The following is a 17,073-nucleotide window of genomic DNA, read 5'->3' on the forward strand; positions in this document are numbered from 1 at the left end:
GGCCGTTATGGGTCAGTCGCTACCTTGATCCCTAACGTTCCTCCACAGGACTTCATCCTGATGATGCCAGCGGGGATCAGCCGCCATGTGGCAATCGCCAATGTCTAATGCTCCTTCCTCCCAGAGAGCAAGCTAGGGGGAGCTTGAGGCGTATTGCGAGCCAATGATTCCGATCGGATCCTGTTTTGATTGGCCGTCTTCCGGTCACGCAGAATAAGCCTTGTAGCCCGCCCTGGGAATGGCTCCGACCGAATATTGGTCATCACCCGCCCACTGGAGCCATCCCCATGTTTTCTTGTCCCCACTAAGGCAGCCTGCCCCGAATCCTGTTCGGTTCCGATGAGAGCATGGGATTTGCCAGCGAATCCAGGAGTTTTGATCCTAATCCTGGTCCTAGTCCTAGTCCTAGTCTGCCCAGATCTAGAATGCTCGCTCGTCCTGCTCAGTAAGCTTTTGTCATAAGGTTATATGGCTGCTGCATGGGTCAGGGCTCGCTTCCCCAGCTTCCGGTTCCCCTCCCCCCACACATACCCGGCTTCCGACCAGAATGGAGATACCTCCAATTGGCAAGGATTGTCGTACTGGGTCGTCTCATAAGAATTCGTTTCTTATCCCGCCAATAGTCCTCATTCAGGAACACGACAGACCACCCACTCAGTCACCGTCAAGGACATCTTATCATTCACGGCGTGAGTCTCTCCGCACCGACGGTGAGCATTGTGCCTCTTGCAGACTAAGGACTAGACTCGTTCAGCCTCGACACTGCTTTACCATGCCTATTTCTGTCGCAGCCGAGGGTGGCGGGGCTCCGGTCCACGGGGATGATGTGCCTCTCGTTATCGACGGCAATGAAGTCTTGTCCGACGACACCTTCGACGTGGTCAACCCAGGTACGGGGGCTGTCATACACAAGAGCTCGAATGCCCATGTGTCCCACGCGCAAGCGGCTGCCCATGCTGCAGAAAGGGCTTTTGAGTCTTGGAGCCAGACGACACCTGCTCGGCGTCGAAACATCTTCCTAGCGGCCGCCAATATTGTCGAGAAGCGTTCGTCAGAGTTGAAGGAGTACATGATGCAGGAGACCGGCAGTGACGAGGGATGGGTAGAGTTCAATATGTACCTTGCCAAGGAGTGTCTCCTTGACTGTGCAAGTAGGATTACTGCAATCGAAGGGAGGATACCGAGTCCAAGCGACCCGACCACGGGCGCGCTCGTTGTGAAGGAGCCCTACGGCGTTGTTCTGGCCATGGCACCCTGGTGAGTCAAGCTAGCCGCCGACATTCCTCATGGCAACAGTATAGCTGACAATGAATGAATAGGAACGCCCCCTATGCGCTAGGCTTCAGAGCCGTCGTGTGGGCGATTGCTGCGGGTAACACTGTTGTCTTCAAGGGCTCGGAGCTGAGCCCTCGCTCGCTCTGGGCTGTTGCTTCAGTGCTTCAAGAAGCGGGGCTCCCCAATGGCGCTATCAATTTCATCACCTGCAACCCGCAGAATGCCCCAGAAGTTACCAAGACCCTGATCAGCAACCCAATCATCAAGAAGATCAACTTCACCGGCAGCACAGCCGTGGGTCGCATTGTCGCCGAATGGGCCGGCGCAAACCTGAAACCCCTTCTCCTCGAACTGGGTGGTAAAGCACCGGCTATCGTATGCGAAGACGCTGACCTTGACGTCGCAGCTAAGCAATGTGCGCTGGGAGCATTCATGTATGCGGGACAGATCTGTATGAGCACCGAGCGTATCCTAGTCCACAAGTCGATCCGCCCGGATCTGGAAGAGAAGCTGAGGGAATGGACGTACAATCTTTTTGCTTCGCAGAGCGACAGCCCTGTCCTGATCGCAGACCGAGCGGTGGCCAAGAATCAACGTCTGGTCCGGGACGCCTTGGCCCAGGGCGCATCACTGGTGTGTGGTGATGTGGATGCTATCGAATCAACCAAGACACAGCTGCGGCCCATAATCATTAGCAACGTCAAGCCCGACATAGAAGTCTATATAACCGAGTCTTTCGGCCCAACAGTCTCCATCATTGAGTTTGAGACCGAGGAGGACGCCCTAGCCATTGCAAACGATACTGACTACGGCCTCTCTTCAGCCATCTTCTCTCGCGATCTGCGAAGAGCTTTGAGGCTTGCTAAGAGGATAGAGACAGGAGCTGTACATATTAACCGCATGACTGTTCATGATGAATCAGCCCTACCGCATAGAGGTGCCAAGTCCAGCGGCTTCGGGAGATTCAATGCAGGGATGGAGGAATGGGTACGGACTAAGAATATCACGTATGATTTATGAGTTAATTTGGGACACTGCTGCTAAAGGAAAGAATTCGTTGTCCCGTCAATATGCTCATCACCAGTTCGTAAAGTGTAACGAAATGGATATCTTATTCCTATAGACCACTACGCCTCGGAGCCCTTGCACCGTGTAACGCCCGACGAGAACGGATGTGGCGTGTCACATTCTTTCCATTCTATGCTGGCTATGCCATCTCACGGGCTGGTCAGTGCGGGTGTACAGTAGCATCGAAGTTGCCCGAACCACCGAGCGAACGCAAATGAGAGTCGGGACTCTTTCAATCCTTCCCGAGGAGTGAGTACCCTACTATCAGCGTTGTTCCAGAAGAGCCTCCACTAGAGCCAGCGTAGTTCCGAGGGGCCATAACCCAAGAGATAGGCACAGGCAGCAGCAGCCATAGCAGCATGGGATTTAGCTGAAGCTTCGGTCATATTGTAATTGGGTGTGGGAGGATGTGTGTTCCAAATTTGGGCCTTGTTGGGCTTGAATTGACGATGTTGGCTTATAGCAAAGTTGGAAACGTTGGATATGCATGCGACGCAGATACGGGCAATATGTCATCCCCTCTCCAAGGGAAGGGGGGAGTACGGTTTATTTCGCCCGGAGGGAGGTCCCCATAGGGCCTTGACACAATCTAGTTCACATTTCAGAACATTTGGTACCTGTCACCCCAAGCCCCACAGAGGGCAGGGGAGCCTAAGCTCCCAGCGAGCCCGGGCGCCCATTTATCAGTCGCCCTGACAAGGCGAAAGAGGCCTCAATCACAAATACGCGAACGACGGCGATGGTACGAGGTCAGAGGGATAACATGTCAATGATCAAAAAGTAGGCAAGGTACAACGTTTCTTAATTGCTATCAGTGTATGAGGGCCTAGGAAGCCACTGGCGCGCTGTAGCCCTGGAAGTCAGACTTTTCCGTGAGGATGATGGGCAATTCATCCGTCAGCAAGGAATCAAAAGTTGACTTCTCCTGGGGTTTCCAGCCAAGAGCGCGCAATCTGTTGGCACGATTCCTGGCGTTCTGACCAATGACCGCCAGAGACCATTCCCCAAAGAGGTCATTGTAGAGGTCGCTCGGAATCTGTCGAGGGGTCGGATCCTGGATTTTCCCTGCCTTTTGAAGCGCCTTGCCAACCTCCTCGGCGCACCTCTCCCACGAATATTCCTCTCCATTCTCGATGAAGAAGTATGAGCTTTCAAGAACCTTGTCTCCAGATGTGGACTCCATGTAGTGCAGTATGGTCAAGTATCCTCGTGCCAGATCCGCGACGTGGATATGGCCCCAGACTGCCTTCCCGCCTCCAGCATAACCGGCGTAGCCATGCTTGACGGCAAACCGAGCCATGGTCGGGACCTGGATGGAGAGGCGGTTTCCCTTGCCCAGCCCGTAGATGACGGGCGGGAACACAATCGATATCTTTGCCTTGGCGCCGAGTTCGCTACGAGACTTCAGGATAGCAAGGTCGATGGCGCGATGCGGGGCGTCGTCGGCGATGCTGTCAATTGTTTCTGGCCTGTCGTCTTGATATACCGTGTCGCTTACGTGGTCGCCATTTGACCCGTCGGTGATTGCGCTGCAGCCGCTGGTGTGGATGTAGATGGTGCTCTTCCCAGCTTTGGCGCGCTCTGCAATGCCATCCAAGACCGAGGCAGCGGATGGTAGATGGTCAGCCGTGGCGGTGTGGATCACGATGTCGGCAGCAGCAGCGGCTGTGCGGATGACGTCGCTGTCGTCCAGCGACCCGAGGATGGTTTTGGACCCGAGTTTCGCGAGGCCCGCCTTGGCCTCCTCCCTTCGTACCAATGTGGTTACCGGGTACCCTTCGGCCAGGAGCTCTCCCAGGATCTGGAGCCCGATGAAGCCGGGGCCAATGAGGAAAACGGAGCCTTTGGTCGCCATGTCTGATGTAAAGATACTGGGATGGTCAAACTGCTGGAAGATGTGCGATGGGGTTGGCCGTGATTGCAGGATGGCGGGCGCGTCAGGCACACATTTATAGAGCAACTAACTAACAGATGTGGTAGGCATGCTAAGCGTAGTGCTGATTAAGGTATGATGCGACATCATAACATTGCTGGCGATTACCGTACTGCTCCCTCTTCCGCTTCGGCGGCGGGGATAGACCAAGTTGCCGAACTCGGGGCCACGCTGACAAATGCGGAGATGAGCCTGTGTTTACCTTGATCGACCCATTGCCCACACTCGCACTTGCAGCAGACATGCAGAGCATGATGTCGGAAAGGACGAGGGTTGGTTACTACCGTGATCGGTGATCTGGCCGTCGGGGCTCGCCATCAAGTACCTCCTACCTAGGACCAGGAGCTTTCAGACGGCGCATGACGTAACAACCATGTCAAGTAATTGACCAAGGGTACCTTACCTAGGTTCTGAAGGCTGAAGCAATGATTGAATAGAACGTTTTCTTCGTGTCACGACGCGAGTGTGACGTGTTCTACCACGCCCGGTATCCGCTTTGCGTTCGGGAAATATCCTGCAGCCGACGAGGAGGATGACAAAGTTAGTAAGTGAATAATCGGTCGCTAACAAATCCAGTTAGTCGGCCCGAAGATCGTCGGATAACGTTAAACCAGGCGCCGCCACTGACTAATGCAGCTGGCCGGATCTGAGCGCTGGGAATGCTGCTATAAGAGCTTGATGTCGAGTCGGCTGATACCACCACTTCCGCTGTGATAATACGTACCTACCAGGACAACTCTCTGAAGTAGCTTCATACTGTCTGCGCCTTGTTCATAATGGGAGGAATTATCCACGTTGTGCAGCTTCGATTCAAGCTAGATGTCGACAAGGACAAGATTGACCATGTCTTTTTTTCTCTCTATCATCGTGATAAGGGACACTATCACTGACGTTAACCAGGTGATTGCTGATCTGAAATCGCTCAAGGATAAGTGTGTCCTTCCCGACACCCAAGAGCGATACATCAAGTCCATCACCGCTGGAGCGGACAATTCCATCGAGGGATTGCAAGTACGTGCAGCGGGCTAATGCGATTTTTTCCGGATTGGGCTGACGCACTGAAAATCCACAGAACGGCTTCACCCATATGATCGTCACCGTGTTCGAAACCGCTGAACATCGCGACTACTATGCAAAGTCGGATCCTGCTCATCTGGCTTTGGGTGGAGGCCTGGGGCTTGTCTTGGAAGGGCTGCAGGTGCTTGACATTGACGCATGAGCTGGTTTAGATGACAAAGCCTTTTTGGATGGGTTTCAGGAACGTGACTATGCATTGTATTGCATTGTTGTTGGTGTGGTCTAGCCAGAAGCACAACACAGCATTTACGCAAGAGTGGCATTTTGACCCAGCGCCATACAGCTGTCTATCTCGTGTGCCCATCAGATAGGGCGAAACCGCTCTCCATGTGACAGACGTCTCAATGATGGCTCTTTCCCCATAAATTAACCAATGTAGGAATGAACCAGACACATGGTCTCCACTCCACGGTCGACCCGGTGAGTAATCGCGCCACACAAGCGAAGGTGCCGAAAATGGTTATTTCGAGAATTCCTCGGGATCAGTGCATAAAGAAACTACGTGGAAACGGCAGTAACCGACAACTCATCATAGCATCCTCATGTGTCACAAAACGGTGCGCTCGGGCTGCGCATCAAACTTCTTGAAACCCCTCAGATCATCGTCGTATATCTCTTGCACTGTCCTTCTGTACGGGCCTCACCCACCAAACCAGAACATCGGAACCGCCTTCTTGCCTGGCACGTTCGCACCGAAGATCCAGGAGGTTTCGATCCTGCGGAACAAGCTCTTGGAGCTCATTGGTCGCACAAACCAGTCCACTCCTCTTCCGCTTCAGCTTCGGCTTCGATTATGCCACGGCTAGGTGCTCGACCGCTTGCGTGGCCGTTCCTGTGTCCGCCGCCGTTGATGCCGATGTCTTCGCTGGCGGTATTGGCCGCCCTCACCAGACGTGCCGGATCCGTCTCTGCTACGGCAATCAGATCGGAGATGATCTCAACGTGTGTCTCGATTGCCGGTGGAAGGTTTGAGAATGGACCATTTGGGCCGCAGATCATGAAGAGGTTGGGAAAGTTTGGTACGCATATGATGTCAGCCCGTTCTTTGACCAGTGGGCTTTCAGCGTCTCGCCGCTTTATCCCTGGATCGCGATGCGTGTGTAGCTACCGTCGACAGCGTCGAATCCGGTGGCGCAGATAACGACATCGAGCTCGTAGATCTTGCCTTCGGTAGTCTTGATGCCGTTTGGTGTGAATTCGGTGATGGGGTTCGTCTTGATATCAACGGCATCAATGTTGTCGCGGTTGAACTGCTCGCAGTACCCAGTGTCACACAGCGGCCTCTGGGCGTAGAATTCTCTAGGACAAAGCTTGTGAGCTTTCTCTGGGTCCTTGACTGTCTGGCGGATCTTCTTCCCGATGAACTCGGCGACAGCCTCGTTTGCCTCTTCGTTGGCAGTGATGTCGCCAAAGGTCCAGAACATGAAGCGGAAGCCGTTGCCCTTCTGCAAAGCGTCTTCAAAGATCTGCTCACGCTGCTCTGGGGTGACGCTGAAGGTGGGCCGAGTGCTCTCTTGGAACCCGTACGCAAGCGAGCTGTTCTTGGCCTGGTCCCAGACTTCCTCATACAAGTCGTTAAGATGTTTGCGGCTCTCGGCCGAGACTGGTCCATTTCCAGCAGTGACGCTGTACTGGGGGTTGCGTTGGAACGAGAGCAGTTGTCTGACCTCATCGGCTTTTGCGACTGCCATGATGAGCTGCACTCCAGTGGAGCCGTTCCCAATGATCCCGACTCGCTTTCCCTTGAGGTCTACGCCATCCGGCCACCTAGCTGTGTGGTACAGCTCGCCCTGGAAGCTTTGCATGTTGGGGATCTTGGGGAAGTTGGGCTTTGAGAGAAGACCAAGTCCCGTGATGAGGTATTTGACTTTGAGTGCCTTGTCCGTCGATAAAATAACAACCCATCTCCGTTCCTCCTCTCTCCATTTTGCGGATAGGAGCTCGGTATTGAACTGGAAGTGTTTCCGAAGGTCGTACTTTTCGACCACATGATTGAGATATGCCAGGATTTCGGGGCCTTTAAGGTAGTGGTTTTTCCACGGGTACGACTTGAGATCCTCCAGGTCCCACGAGTATCGGTTGAGGAATGACTGGGTGCTGTTTGAATAAGTCAAAAACTTTTCCACGTGGCAATGCAATGGTTCTCGCCGAAGAGGCTCACTTACTCGGACAATACCCCCGGGTAGCAATTCCAGTACCAAGTGCCGCCGACATCGCCTGCCATGTCAATAGCCTTGACATGCAGATTCTGACCAAGCAGTTTCTTGAGCTGATAGATTCCAACTTGCAAAGTTAGGAGGTACTGGCACTACCATTATTACGGAGGCCAGAGCTTTCTTTAGTAATAGAAGCCTAACTACATTTGTTAAGTCAAAAGGTCAAAATCCTATTTGGGCCTTATCGGCCATGCAAGAATCTGGGCCTTTGCGCATAGATACGCTCTTGCCTCCCTCATGGACTCGGCTTGTAGACAGCTAGTTCAGGAGCTGGCGTACTGGACCATCTCTACGTAAATGTTTGTTCCTGTGTTTGGAGGGCTCGTTCGCTCTGTATATGGCAATCGCATGACCGAGGGACACCAGCTACGGCTGCTCGTGGCGCAGTTCGCGGCTTGTGTAGTTGAAGATGTGTCTTGTCTGGAGGGTTGGCCCGAGCTGTGTTGCCCAATGGCGAATACGGAACGTCTTCCGACACCCTATTCTTGAGGCTTAGACCTCCGCCAGGCTGATCCTATGAACAGACTTGGATCCTTGACAAATTGTTCCTATGAACACTGGTGCCTCGGAAAGCAGAATCAGAACCCCTAGTTGTTCCTATGAACAGGCTCATCACAGGAAACAAAATTTGGCCCTTGTCAAGTTGTTGCTATCAAAAACCTTGCCTTGGAAACCCCTGAGGCGGCTCTAAGCCAGGTGGTCTCCACAGAATCCCGAATCAGGCGTATTGCCCTGATTGCCTTGCTAATTACGTGCCAATTCGTGACCTTGTTACTCTCCTCTCGCCTGTGACCACTGCCACTACCACTACCGAACGGTTCAGTAGCCCCACCTCTGCCTCAGAGCTTGGCTCTATGCCCGCCGGGCTAACCTCGGTGGATCACTTTCTTCAGGACTGAAACTGGGACACCTGTCCCAATTTTGGGGCCGCATGTGCAAGAAGAGTATGAGGCAATGCGGTGCGGACACACCCACTCCCGTCTGCTCTGCTTCGCTTTTTGCTCTGCTCCACATTGTGTCATTGGATATGGCCCTATGCCTTACGCAGGAACAAGGTACTCCCTACCGAACGATTCGGCCTGTATCCTCGGCAATTACACATGGATCACATGTCGTGATCCTGCTGACCAGGGTCACGAATGATAATCCCCGCAGGAAATTACTAAGGTCTCCAGTCGTGATCCTGACAGACTAGCATTGCAATGAGTGATCCTGGTGAAGACGTGTGGATCGCGAGGTCCGATTTAATCGAAGGGCAAAACGGAGACAACTTCTGGCGAGAAAACCGGTTTACTCTTGGGTAGGACTATCGGCATAAGCTCGGAGAAACATATTTGGATTAGTGTCCTCAGTTTCGGATTTGAGATTTTCCGGAAATACCGGGATTTTATTCGGCAATCCGGGCATCTAGGCATCCATCCGTCATTCTTCTTCGGCTGTATTTTCGCTGGAGCGCGCGACCGCTCTCTTCTTCAAAGCAGGACTTTTTGCGCTTGAATATCCAGCATATCTTCACTTATGGGTGAAATTGTTCTCCTCTCTTACGCTCTGTTGGAGGCTGTACGGAGGTTGACACTTGAAGTAATGTTAGCTTCGACCCACACAAGCAGGGGGGTCATTTTGGTCACCACAGGCACATCTCTACGTGGTGAGGAGGGGAAAACTACCCTATATACCAGATCATTTAGTAAATATAAAATCCAGTGAAATAGTAGGCGAGGTTTTATAAATGTTAATAGAATATAAGTATTTTACGGTATTTTTTTTGGATACTTTTGTATACTTTTAGCATTTATTCGAAATTTCTAGCTATTTATTGAGCATTCATTTCTTCTAAAGCGTTGTACTAGTTGTGTCTCACGCTGAAAATGCTACCAAAAATCACACCCCTGACCAGTGGGTCGAAGCTAACATTATTTCAAGCGTCAACCTCCGTAGGTCCAGTTGTGGATTCTGTGTACATGTGGGCACATTAAAGTACTTTCCACGAGCTGATGGTCTTCTTCAGCCAATGGAACAAGGTTGGGAACAATATCGGCGAAAACTCGGAGCCATGCTAGGATGGCTAGTGCGACTAAATTAATGGGACCATTGACAGCACGCGCCCCTTCCGGGGGCATTTCGGGAGCTGGGTATATGCTCGCTAGAGCAGAGCTATGCCCCCACTCCTTGCCTTTCTGGTAGTAAATGATTTGTCAAACTCTTGATTGGATTCCATTGATGTGACGTGTCTTGCTGCGAGCGGTTCGTTGTGTACTCCATAAATAAACCGATCTTTACCTGTGCTTTGAAGACGAACGGAACATCCTGCTAAGAATATCTAAGCCGATCCAACCACCGTACTCACCCTGTTCACATCATTCACGCCATGGAGCCACAATACAACCGAATTGCTGTGTATGGCCATCGTGGCTGGGCAAGCTCCAAGATACTCGAGGCTCTTGCCGCTTCCAAAGCCCCAATTAAGGTCCTGTATCGCCCAGGTTCCGATGTCTCGGGTCTTCCACCTCATGTTTCGAAAGAGGAGGTGGATGTGGAAGATCAGGCGGCACTCGTAGCAGCTTTACAAACCATCGACATTGTTATGTACGTTTCGATATCATCACCATCTCAAGATACACCGAGATTGACTCTTACCTAGTTCTCTGGTCGGACATGAGGGAGTGTCGAGGCAGCATGCGTTCGTAAAAGCAATCCCTCACACTAAGGTCCAGCTTTTCTCGCCTTCCGATCTTGCGGCGCGTTATGATGAACAGGGGAATCGTGTTCCTGTGAATAAGAGCAAGCTGGAGGTTGAAGTCGCCGCAAAGGAAGCTGGAATCCCTATCACGGTCGTGTTAACGGGAAACTTTGCTGAGTTCGCATTGAATACTCTGTGAGTGATTTACTTATACAGTTAAACATATCTGATCAAACTAATGATTTTACTCCAATTCTAGGGCCATGGGTGTGGACCTTGTGAAAAATAGAATCATCTTCAGTGCAAATAGTGGTGAGGAGAGCTTGAACTTATGGTATGTGAGACGTCTTGTATCTCTTCGCATACATGATCCGTTCTTTTCTTTATTATCAGTCGACCGTAAATTCAGAAGCCAAGTTACTAACTTTCTTTTCCTCACCCAACTTCAGCACAAGGAACTATGTCGGAGCTGCCTACGCATCAATTTTTTCTAGCACACCAATCTCGGACCTGAAAACCGGAGTAATCGGTCTTTCAGAGTTGAAGGCGACTGGTAACGATATAACAGCTTCTTTTGAACTCAAGCATGGGAATAAGCCTGAGATTTTCAAGCACAGCTCTAAAAAGGTTGAAGATGAATTTGAATACGCAATATCGAATAGCATCCCGTTTTCGCTCGCCTGGTACTGCCGCAAGATCTGGGGGGCTGGACAGCTGGAGACGATGACGGGAACCGATATTTGGGAAGTTCCAGGCTACGCAAAAGTTAGTCTTGAGGACTTGATAGTCAGAGGGAAGATCGGAGCGTATCGAGAGATGCCTCCACCTGTGGTGGAGTACTTCGATGCTACTTTCTGCAACGATGAACGATAGAGACGTGCTTGGTGTAGCCGTGTATATGGACTTGCTGCGTCGGGTCGTGATACAGTCGGTCGTTCAAAGCCCGGCCAATCATGAGAAAAGCTTAATTATCATCAGTAGATTTGCCTTGCAGTGGAAACTTTTCTCTCTTGCTATGTTTTAGTCGAAAAGATCATGTCACATCCATCTACAGCAATCGCCGCTAGAAGACGGAGTCGTCGTTGCGATATGGAGTTACTTGCTTTTTCCAAGTTCAGGTATTTCAGCTATGATGCTGTTAACATCTAGCTGAACTGTTAGTCCGCGACGCTTTCGGCATCGACTAATTATCGTATCTTTCTTCTATAACCACGGTCCTTACGGCCCTCAGTTAGCTAGAAATCTAGAGCTTCTATTCACATCTCAATGCACCTTTCCTAACCGATGCAACGATCAATTGTTATTAAGAGCACAGTAGGTTGCATAAAATAGTAATACCTAACTAGGGAATTTACCTAGCAGCAAAGGGTCTAATAATTGAAATACTTTCCTAATATCATACGCATTTAATCTTCACCTTCATCACTCCTTCTACATAGCTAATCCATGTGCTGCTTTGCAGACATTAATCAATCTTGAATCAACAAGGTCTGAACCATCAATTATGTTCAAAAAAAAAAACAGATGTCACACATTAGGTTCTCTCATCGAGGGACTGATCTTCATTTGCACTACTCTTTCATAATTTCCGCCCAAAGTGTCGTAAAACTGTCCAGAAAATCACTAAAACTCTTAGTCGGCTTCCAACCTATTTCGCGGGACAGATCGGCTTTAGTTCTTGACCGAGATGCCCATCCAAGCTCAATAATATCGGGTCCCTTTGATTGTATCAGCTTTTCTGATCCTTCCTCGAGCGTGATTTGGCGGATTTCGTGACTTGGCAAAATGCCTAGCTCGTTTCCCGTCCTTGCGATGTGTTCGGATACAGCTCTCCAGGATTCGTAACCCGTCTCACTGAAGTATATGCCCCGTTTGTTTGATGGCAGTTCCAACCCCTCCAGGATTCTTGTGACGAGTAGTTCGTATAGCAGACCTAGGTCCTCAATGTGGACATGACTCCACTCTGATTCGCCAGAACCTACCACACTGACGTACTTATCGTCGCGGGCAGCGCGAATCAAGGCTTCAATCTGCATAGATTTCTGATTGACCACCCCGCTGCCCAGGCCGTAAATGGTAGGCGACATAACAATGTACGTTTTAACGCCTGTGTTTTCACCATGCTCCATCACTGTGACATCAGTCGTCCTCTGGGGAAATGGCTCGATGCTCTCGCGATACTTCTCATAGTCGTAAATGTTGTCTTTATCGGAGAACACTTTCGTCTCGATGAAGCGCTTGCCGACGGGACGGTCGGCTAGGCTACCTGTTCCAGATGTCTGCGCAATTAGTGCCGCCCGACGAAAGTTGAAGTTTAACGAACTTGGATGAGGTGGGTTTGCTTTTCTGCCGCCGTTTTGCGGTCTCCAAGCCCATCAATGATAGATTTTGCCACAGGAGTGTGGAATGTGCTTGCAGTATTTATAACAATATCGTGGCGGGCTGCAACCTCTCGCACAAGATCCAAATCATCCAAACCAGAGAACATCACCACGTTAATGCCTTTACGACGGAGGGCATCGGCATGCGGCTCATGGCGGACTAGGGCAGTGAATTCGCATTCCCTAATGCGTGGGTGGGAGGAGTTCATCAAAGTGGTGAGCACAGAACCCCCACTGTACTTCGTAAGTACAAAAGAAGCCAAAATGCTGTGGGCCGGACTTACATATAGCCAGAGGCACCAATAACCAAAATCTTGCATATGGCCATTTTGTTCAAGGCTTGAAGGAAGTATCAGGCTGAATGTGCATTGATAACTCAGTTTTCAGGGACTAACAGTGCGTATATAAGTAAAAACTCGATAATGGACATGCTGTGAGCATTCTAATTTTATTGTGATTTGAAATCAAAATCTAATTATTAATCAATACACGAGATGGGTATAACGTGTCAGTTTCAAGCCAAGAGAATCTATCGGGCCGAGTTAGAGTGGGTCACAAAAGTTGCGAGGAGTTCCCAAGCCCCGGACCTCAACGACACATCCAAAATAGCCTTCGATACAATATCTCAAAGAACTCAATCAACTCTGCCCAAGATGACTTTTGGTCCAAACAATTCACCTTATAAAAGAACAAGGATTGTAATGACATATCAGTTGGGAAAAACGGCTCGCAGTATCGGGGCTGAAGATGGAAGGTCGAGGATAAAACCCTCGAACAACTGCATTGAATCAGACCCTGTTCCCTGCAGTTCCGGTGCATGAGGTGAATTACTCACTTACTAGATCGCGGAAGTTCATGGCAGCAGCCCGGAATTTGACTAGAACATCAGAGGGTCCTAACTCAGGCAAGGGCAGATTTGCATCCCATTGCAGGGACTCCCATCCGTCTTTTTGGCCCGGTTTGAAGACCCTCCAACCTCGAGTCGTTTCTAGATCACTGGTCAACATGGTTGAATTAGCCACCGTTGATGGTTATGTTTCTTAGGCAAGGAGAAGAATGAGCTGCAACAGACGACTGCGTCATCGAGCAGCCTGCGTTATTTATTTCCGCTCAACTAAGTCTTGATTAAATAATAGTTAGGTGATGATGACCAATACCTGCTACATAATCAATCGACAGAGATTTCGGACCAAAAGCGGAGATTGCTTTTTAGGTTCTTCGGGAGCGTGTCTTCGGGAGCGTTGCTTCGGGAGCGGGAGCGTTGCTTCGGGAGCGGGAGCGTTGCTTCGGGAGCGGGAGCGTTGCTTCGGGAGCGGGAGCTTTGCTTCGGGAGCTACGGGGGCTTATCAAAAGTTCCAAGGCGCTGTTCTCCAACGAGTTTAGCACGAATTTCAACCCGCCAAGAAGCCCGTGGCTTTTTCCCCTTGGCTTTGGAAGTACTTGACAATTAGGGTAAAACGCCCTGGGATTGCTGCCCATCAAACGGCCGGAGCCCTGAACGAGAACGAGAACGAGAACGAGAACGAGGCGCAGAACGAAGCATGGACTGGATCCCTCTACCTAGTCGTCTCAGCGAGCCTACTGGTTACTTGGGAACGCGCGTGCTGCTGAACCATGTGCGTTGATCCGTTCATGGCCGAGGGAATTTCCAGCTACGGGCGACCTGTCACGCAACCTGCCTACATCCTCATGCTATCTCCCACTTTCATTGAAAGAGGAGTTTAGCGCGTCCTCAATAGCTACTGACTCCTGCAATCCTCTTTTACCTGAAACGGACGGTTTGTGAAGCGATCAACCGCCTTTGAGGAATTTGGAGGTGGAGGTGCTCTCATGTCGCATATTTCATGCTCTACAAATCTATTACCCATGTGAACTAAGAGTATGTAAACAGGCCGTTGGGTTAACACTGTTGGCAACACGCTTCGCAATCGGTTCCTCGGTTGCACATGTTCCAATCAGCAATAGTCCAGTAGTTAAAACTCGTATACTTAGTCAAACATGCCTGGTGGTCTCGACCGATAGGGCATGATTTACAGAGGCACACGAAGAGCTCTTGAGCTTTGTCTTTGTTGATGTCGCTGAAAACCCGTATAGCAGTTTCATATTGTAAGGAGTTGCGGTGCGCGGAGGGTCATCACCTGTTGTGCTCACCATAGGAGCAAGTTTAGGCATGAGATTAAGGGAAGTTATTACTAGGTAGTTCGCCATTACTTGTGCCACTACATCATAAGAAAAGCCGTGTTCGGCCCGGGAAAGGTCTAACAGTGCGACTCGTGTACATACACACCTGTTAGTATGATACAAATAGTATATCTTAATCGAGGGATTACATGGAAGTGAGACAGATGTTGGCAGGCGATTCCGCTGCGTGGTAAAGAGCTCCCGAAGATTTTGTCTGATAGGAGAAGTCGACAATAGGATAGCATAAGTCGCTCGTGCCGCGTTTGCACGAGGCGCCTACTATGGAAGCCTAGGCGCTACTGTTGGAGCCTAGGAGTAATAAATCGAGAATCCCTTCAGAATCTCGAAATATCACGACCAAAAAGCCAGGTCATGAACCAGTGGACTAGAACCATGATCTTATTTCGTAGACTCATGGTCCTGGTGATGTAAGCCCCTCTCCACAGGATCCAGGCCAATCTCCCCGTCAGGCCCTCGGATGAACTTTGGGCGATGGCACGCCAGCTGCCAATATAGGCAAGGGTGCCGAGATTGCGGAAGCGAAAGGGCTGTGCATTATTGCCAAAGGCCTCACAGGAGCCATATGTGTTAAGAGCCTTGGCCAAGTACTTGGCCTGCTGTGAGGCGACCTGTGCAGTTGCGGGGAGAGCGTCACGCTCCATGACGGCGCAGTCACCTATGGCATAGACGTTGGGGAGGATGTGGGGGCAGGCGTTGTCGCCGTGCTTGGTGTCGCCATCTCCGGCACACCCAGCAGAAATACGGACGCGGAGATGGTCATCAGTAATGATGCCCCCATCCCCCTTGGCCTTGACAAAATGCCAGGCCTGCTGCTCCTGCTGTTGCTGCTCCTCTGGCGTACCGAGGGAGCGAATCTCCTTTGCAACAAGCTTAGCAACCAGGGGATTTTGCATGAGGCCCGTACTCCAAACGACAATGCCGGCGCCAACCTCGTCATCACCATGCTCCAGGATCTTGAGCTTGAGACCACAACTGCCGTCCACGTCCGGACGGATACTCTGGAGGTGATGCTCAGTCCTGACGCGGATACCCTGGCGTCGGAAGGTGTCGACAGCGTAGGAGGATAGCCTCTTATCGAACATGGGCAGAATACCAGGCGCAATGTCGTAGACAGTGATGCCGATGAATGGCGTGAGGTCAGGGTAGAGCCGAGCGAGGTCATCGTGGATGAGGTCGTGGAGCTCAGCGGCAAATTCTATGCCCGTAGGTCCGCCGCCAACGACAGCGAAATGGAGCAGCTTGCGGCGTTGCTCGTCCGTGGTGGAGGGGCGTTCCGCACGCTCGAAACACTGCAGGACACGAAGTCGGATGGAGCGAGCGTCACCGACGTCGCGAAGGAAGTTGGCGTGCTCACGGACGCCGGGAACACCAAAGGTCTGGGAGTAGGCGCCAACAGCGAGGATGAGCTTGTCGTAGGGGATCGTGATCATCTCACCCTTGTACTTGGGGAGAGTTTCCTTGGCCGCGGGGGAACAGGAGGTCTCGACAAAAGTCACGGCTGAGGGGTCACTGCCTCTTTGTAGGCTTTCTGGTGAGGGTTGAGTGATGGGCGGTAGGGTGCGAGAGCTGGTCTCGTCAGTGTCTGGATTTGTCTCAACACGGATAGACTTGTTGGCAAAGTCAATATCGTCGGCCCAGCCTTGGTGGAAGCGGTCTGGCTGCAAACGGCGGATAGGCTCGAGGACGGAGCGGAATTCGAGGGTGCCGACCGAAGTTGATGCCAACAACGGGGTGAAGACAAAGTAGGAACGCGGCGAGATGATGATGCGCTCGTATTTGGCCGGGTCGAGATCGCGGGCAAGGGCATAGCCAGCCCACCCGGAGCCCAGGACGACAACCCTCTCACGCCTTTTGCGTCCCTCTGAGTCCACTTTTGCTTCTATACCGGAAGTTTCGGTCGTTCCTTGAGGATTTTGTTCGGTATTTGCGAGCCTCATGGTAGCAGGCACGGCGGGGGTCAATGGGCAGGCAGAAGATGCGACGATATTATCGAGGCCAAAGAGGTATCGGGGCCGAGGCCGGATCGGGCTTTTCCAGTAACTCCTCATCATCCTTATGCATGCCCTCGTTTCAATGGATCTAACCAAAGGATCTGTAATAGGTGAGGTTCGTTGAAGGTGATGGAGGACGAGAGGAACGGAGCCAAGAATCAAGAGAAGGGAGGCCCGGAAGAGGTTGGAGAACATGAATCAGTGGAGCATCAAAACCACCACCGCTGATGTCATGTGAATATGTCATGTG

General features: G+C 51.2%; 8 protein-coding genes across 8 annotated transcripts; 4 read left to right on the top strand and 4 right to left on the bottom strand.

The window, feature by feature from the left end:
* Nucleotides 1–772: 772 nt before the first annotated feature.
* Nucleotides 773–2,295, top strand: BGZ61DRAFT_539608 (Aldehyde/histidinol dehydrogenase; the record flags this gene model as incomplete). The annotated part of the gene is made up of 2 exons (XM_046254810.1): nucleotides 773–1,257; nucleotides 1,320–2,295. The coding sequence occupies 2 exons, from the start codon at nucleotides 773–775 to the stop codon at nucleotides 2,293–2,295; spliced, it is 1,461 nt and encodes a 486-aa protein (XP_046096411.1).
* Nucleotides 2,296–3,128: 833 nt separating this feature from the next.
* BGZ61DRAFT_463667 (uncharacterized protein) lies at nucleotides 3,129–4,330 on the bottom strand. Its single transcript, XM_046247424.1, has one exon. It carries the CDS (start codon nucleotides 4,196–4,198, stop codon nucleotides 3,170–3,172), a length of 1,029 nt encoding a protein of 342 aa, XP_046096412.1. The 5' UTR covers nucleotides 4,199–4,330; the 3' UTR covers nucleotides 3,129–3,169.
* A 600-nt stretch (nucleotides 4,331–4,930) lies between these two features.
* On the top strand, nucleotides 4,931–5,631 carry BGZ61DRAFT_463671 (uncharacterized protein). Its single transcript, XM_046247425.1, has 3 exons — nucleotides 4,931–5,121; nucleotides 5,177–5,287; nucleotides 5,349–5,631. Exons 1-3 carry the CDS (start codon nucleotides 5,053–5,055, stop codon nucleotides 5,493–5,495), a joined length of 327 nt encoding a protein of 108 aa, XP_046096413.1. The 5' UTR covers nucleotides 4,931–5,052; the 3' UTR covers nucleotides 5,496–5,631.
* A 226-nt stretch (nucleotides 5,632–5,857) lies between these two features.
* BGZ61DRAFT_510289 (uncharacterized protein) lies at nucleotides 5,858–8,630 on the bottom strand. Its single transcript, XM_046252055.1, has 5 exons — nucleotides 8,541–8,630; nucleotides 7,519–7,636; nucleotides 6,462–7,450; nucleotides 6,247–6,396; nucleotides 5,858–6,162 (listed from the first exon to the last, which is right to left on the bottom strand). The coding sequence occupies exons 1-5, from the start codon at nucleotides 8,581–8,583 to the stop codon at nucleotides 6,092–6,094; spliced, it is 1,371 nt and encodes a 456-aa protein (XP_046096414.1). The 5' UTR covers nucleotides 8,584–8,630; the 3' UTR covers nucleotides 5,858–6,091.
* Nucleotides 8,631–9,804: 1,174 nt separating this feature from the next.
* On the top strand, nucleotides 9,805–11,472 carry BGZ61DRAFT_463676 (NmrA-like family-domain-containing protein). Its single transcript, XM_046247426.1, has 4 exons — nucleotides 9,805–10,155; nucleotides 10,211–10,444; nucleotides 10,509–10,583; nucleotides 10,699–11,472. The coding sequence occupies exons 1-4, from the start codon at nucleotides 9,938–9,940 to the stop codon at nucleotides 11,120–11,122; spliced, it is 951 nt and encodes a 316-aa protein (XP_046096415.1). The 5' UTR covers nucleotides 9,805–9,937; the 3' UTR covers nucleotides 11,123–11,472.
* Nucleotides 11,473–11,764: 292 nt separating this feature from the next.
* Nucleotides 11,765–13,068, bottom strand: BGZ61DRAFT_463681 (NAD dependent epimerase/dehydratase family protein). The gene is made up of 3 exons (XM_046247427.1): nucleotides 12,915–13,068; nucleotides 12,573–12,864; nucleotides 11,765–12,528 (listed from the first exon to the last, which is right to left on the bottom strand). The coding sequence occupies exons 1-3, from the start codon at nucleotides 12,956–12,958 to the stop codon at nucleotides 11,821–11,823; spliced, it is 1,044 nt and encodes a 347-aa protein (XP_046096416.1). The 5' UTR covers nucleotides 12,959–13,068; the 3' UTR covers nucleotides 11,765–11,820.
* BGZ61DRAFT_463683 (uncharacterized protein) lies at nucleotides 13,054–13,739 on the top strand. The gene is made up of 2 exons (XM_046247428.1): nucleotides 13,054–13,408; nucleotides 13,470–13,739. Exons 1-2 carry the CDS (start codon nucleotides 13,125–13,127, stop codon nucleotides 13,672–13,674), a joined length of 489 nt encoding a protein of 162 aa, XP_046096417.1. The 5' UTR covers nucleotides 13,054–13,124; the 3' UTR covers nucleotides 13,675–13,739.
* Nucleotides 13,740–15,146: 1,407 nt separating this feature from the next.
* On the bottom strand, nucleotides 15,147–16,769 carry BGZ61DRAFT_539614 (pyridine nucleotide-disulfide oxidoreductase-domain-containing protein; the record flags this gene model as incomplete). The annotated part of the gene is made up of 1 exon (XM_046254811.1): nucleotides 15,147–16,769. One exon carries the CDS (start codon nucleotides 16,767–16,769, stop codon nucleotides 15,147–15,149), a length of 1,623 nt encoding a protein of 540 aa, XP_046096418.1.
* Between the last annotated feature and the right edge of the window lie 304 nt (nucleotides 16,770–17,073).

The sequence above is a fragment of the Ilyonectria robusta genome (genome assembly GCF_021365365.1).
Source record: "Ilyonectria robusta strain PMI_751 chromosome Unknown BGZ61scaffold_35, whole genome shotgun sequence".
NCBI classification, from domain to species: Eukaryota; Fungi; Ascomycota; class Sordariomycetes; order Hypocreales; family Nectriaceae; genus Ilyonectria; species Ilyonectria robusta.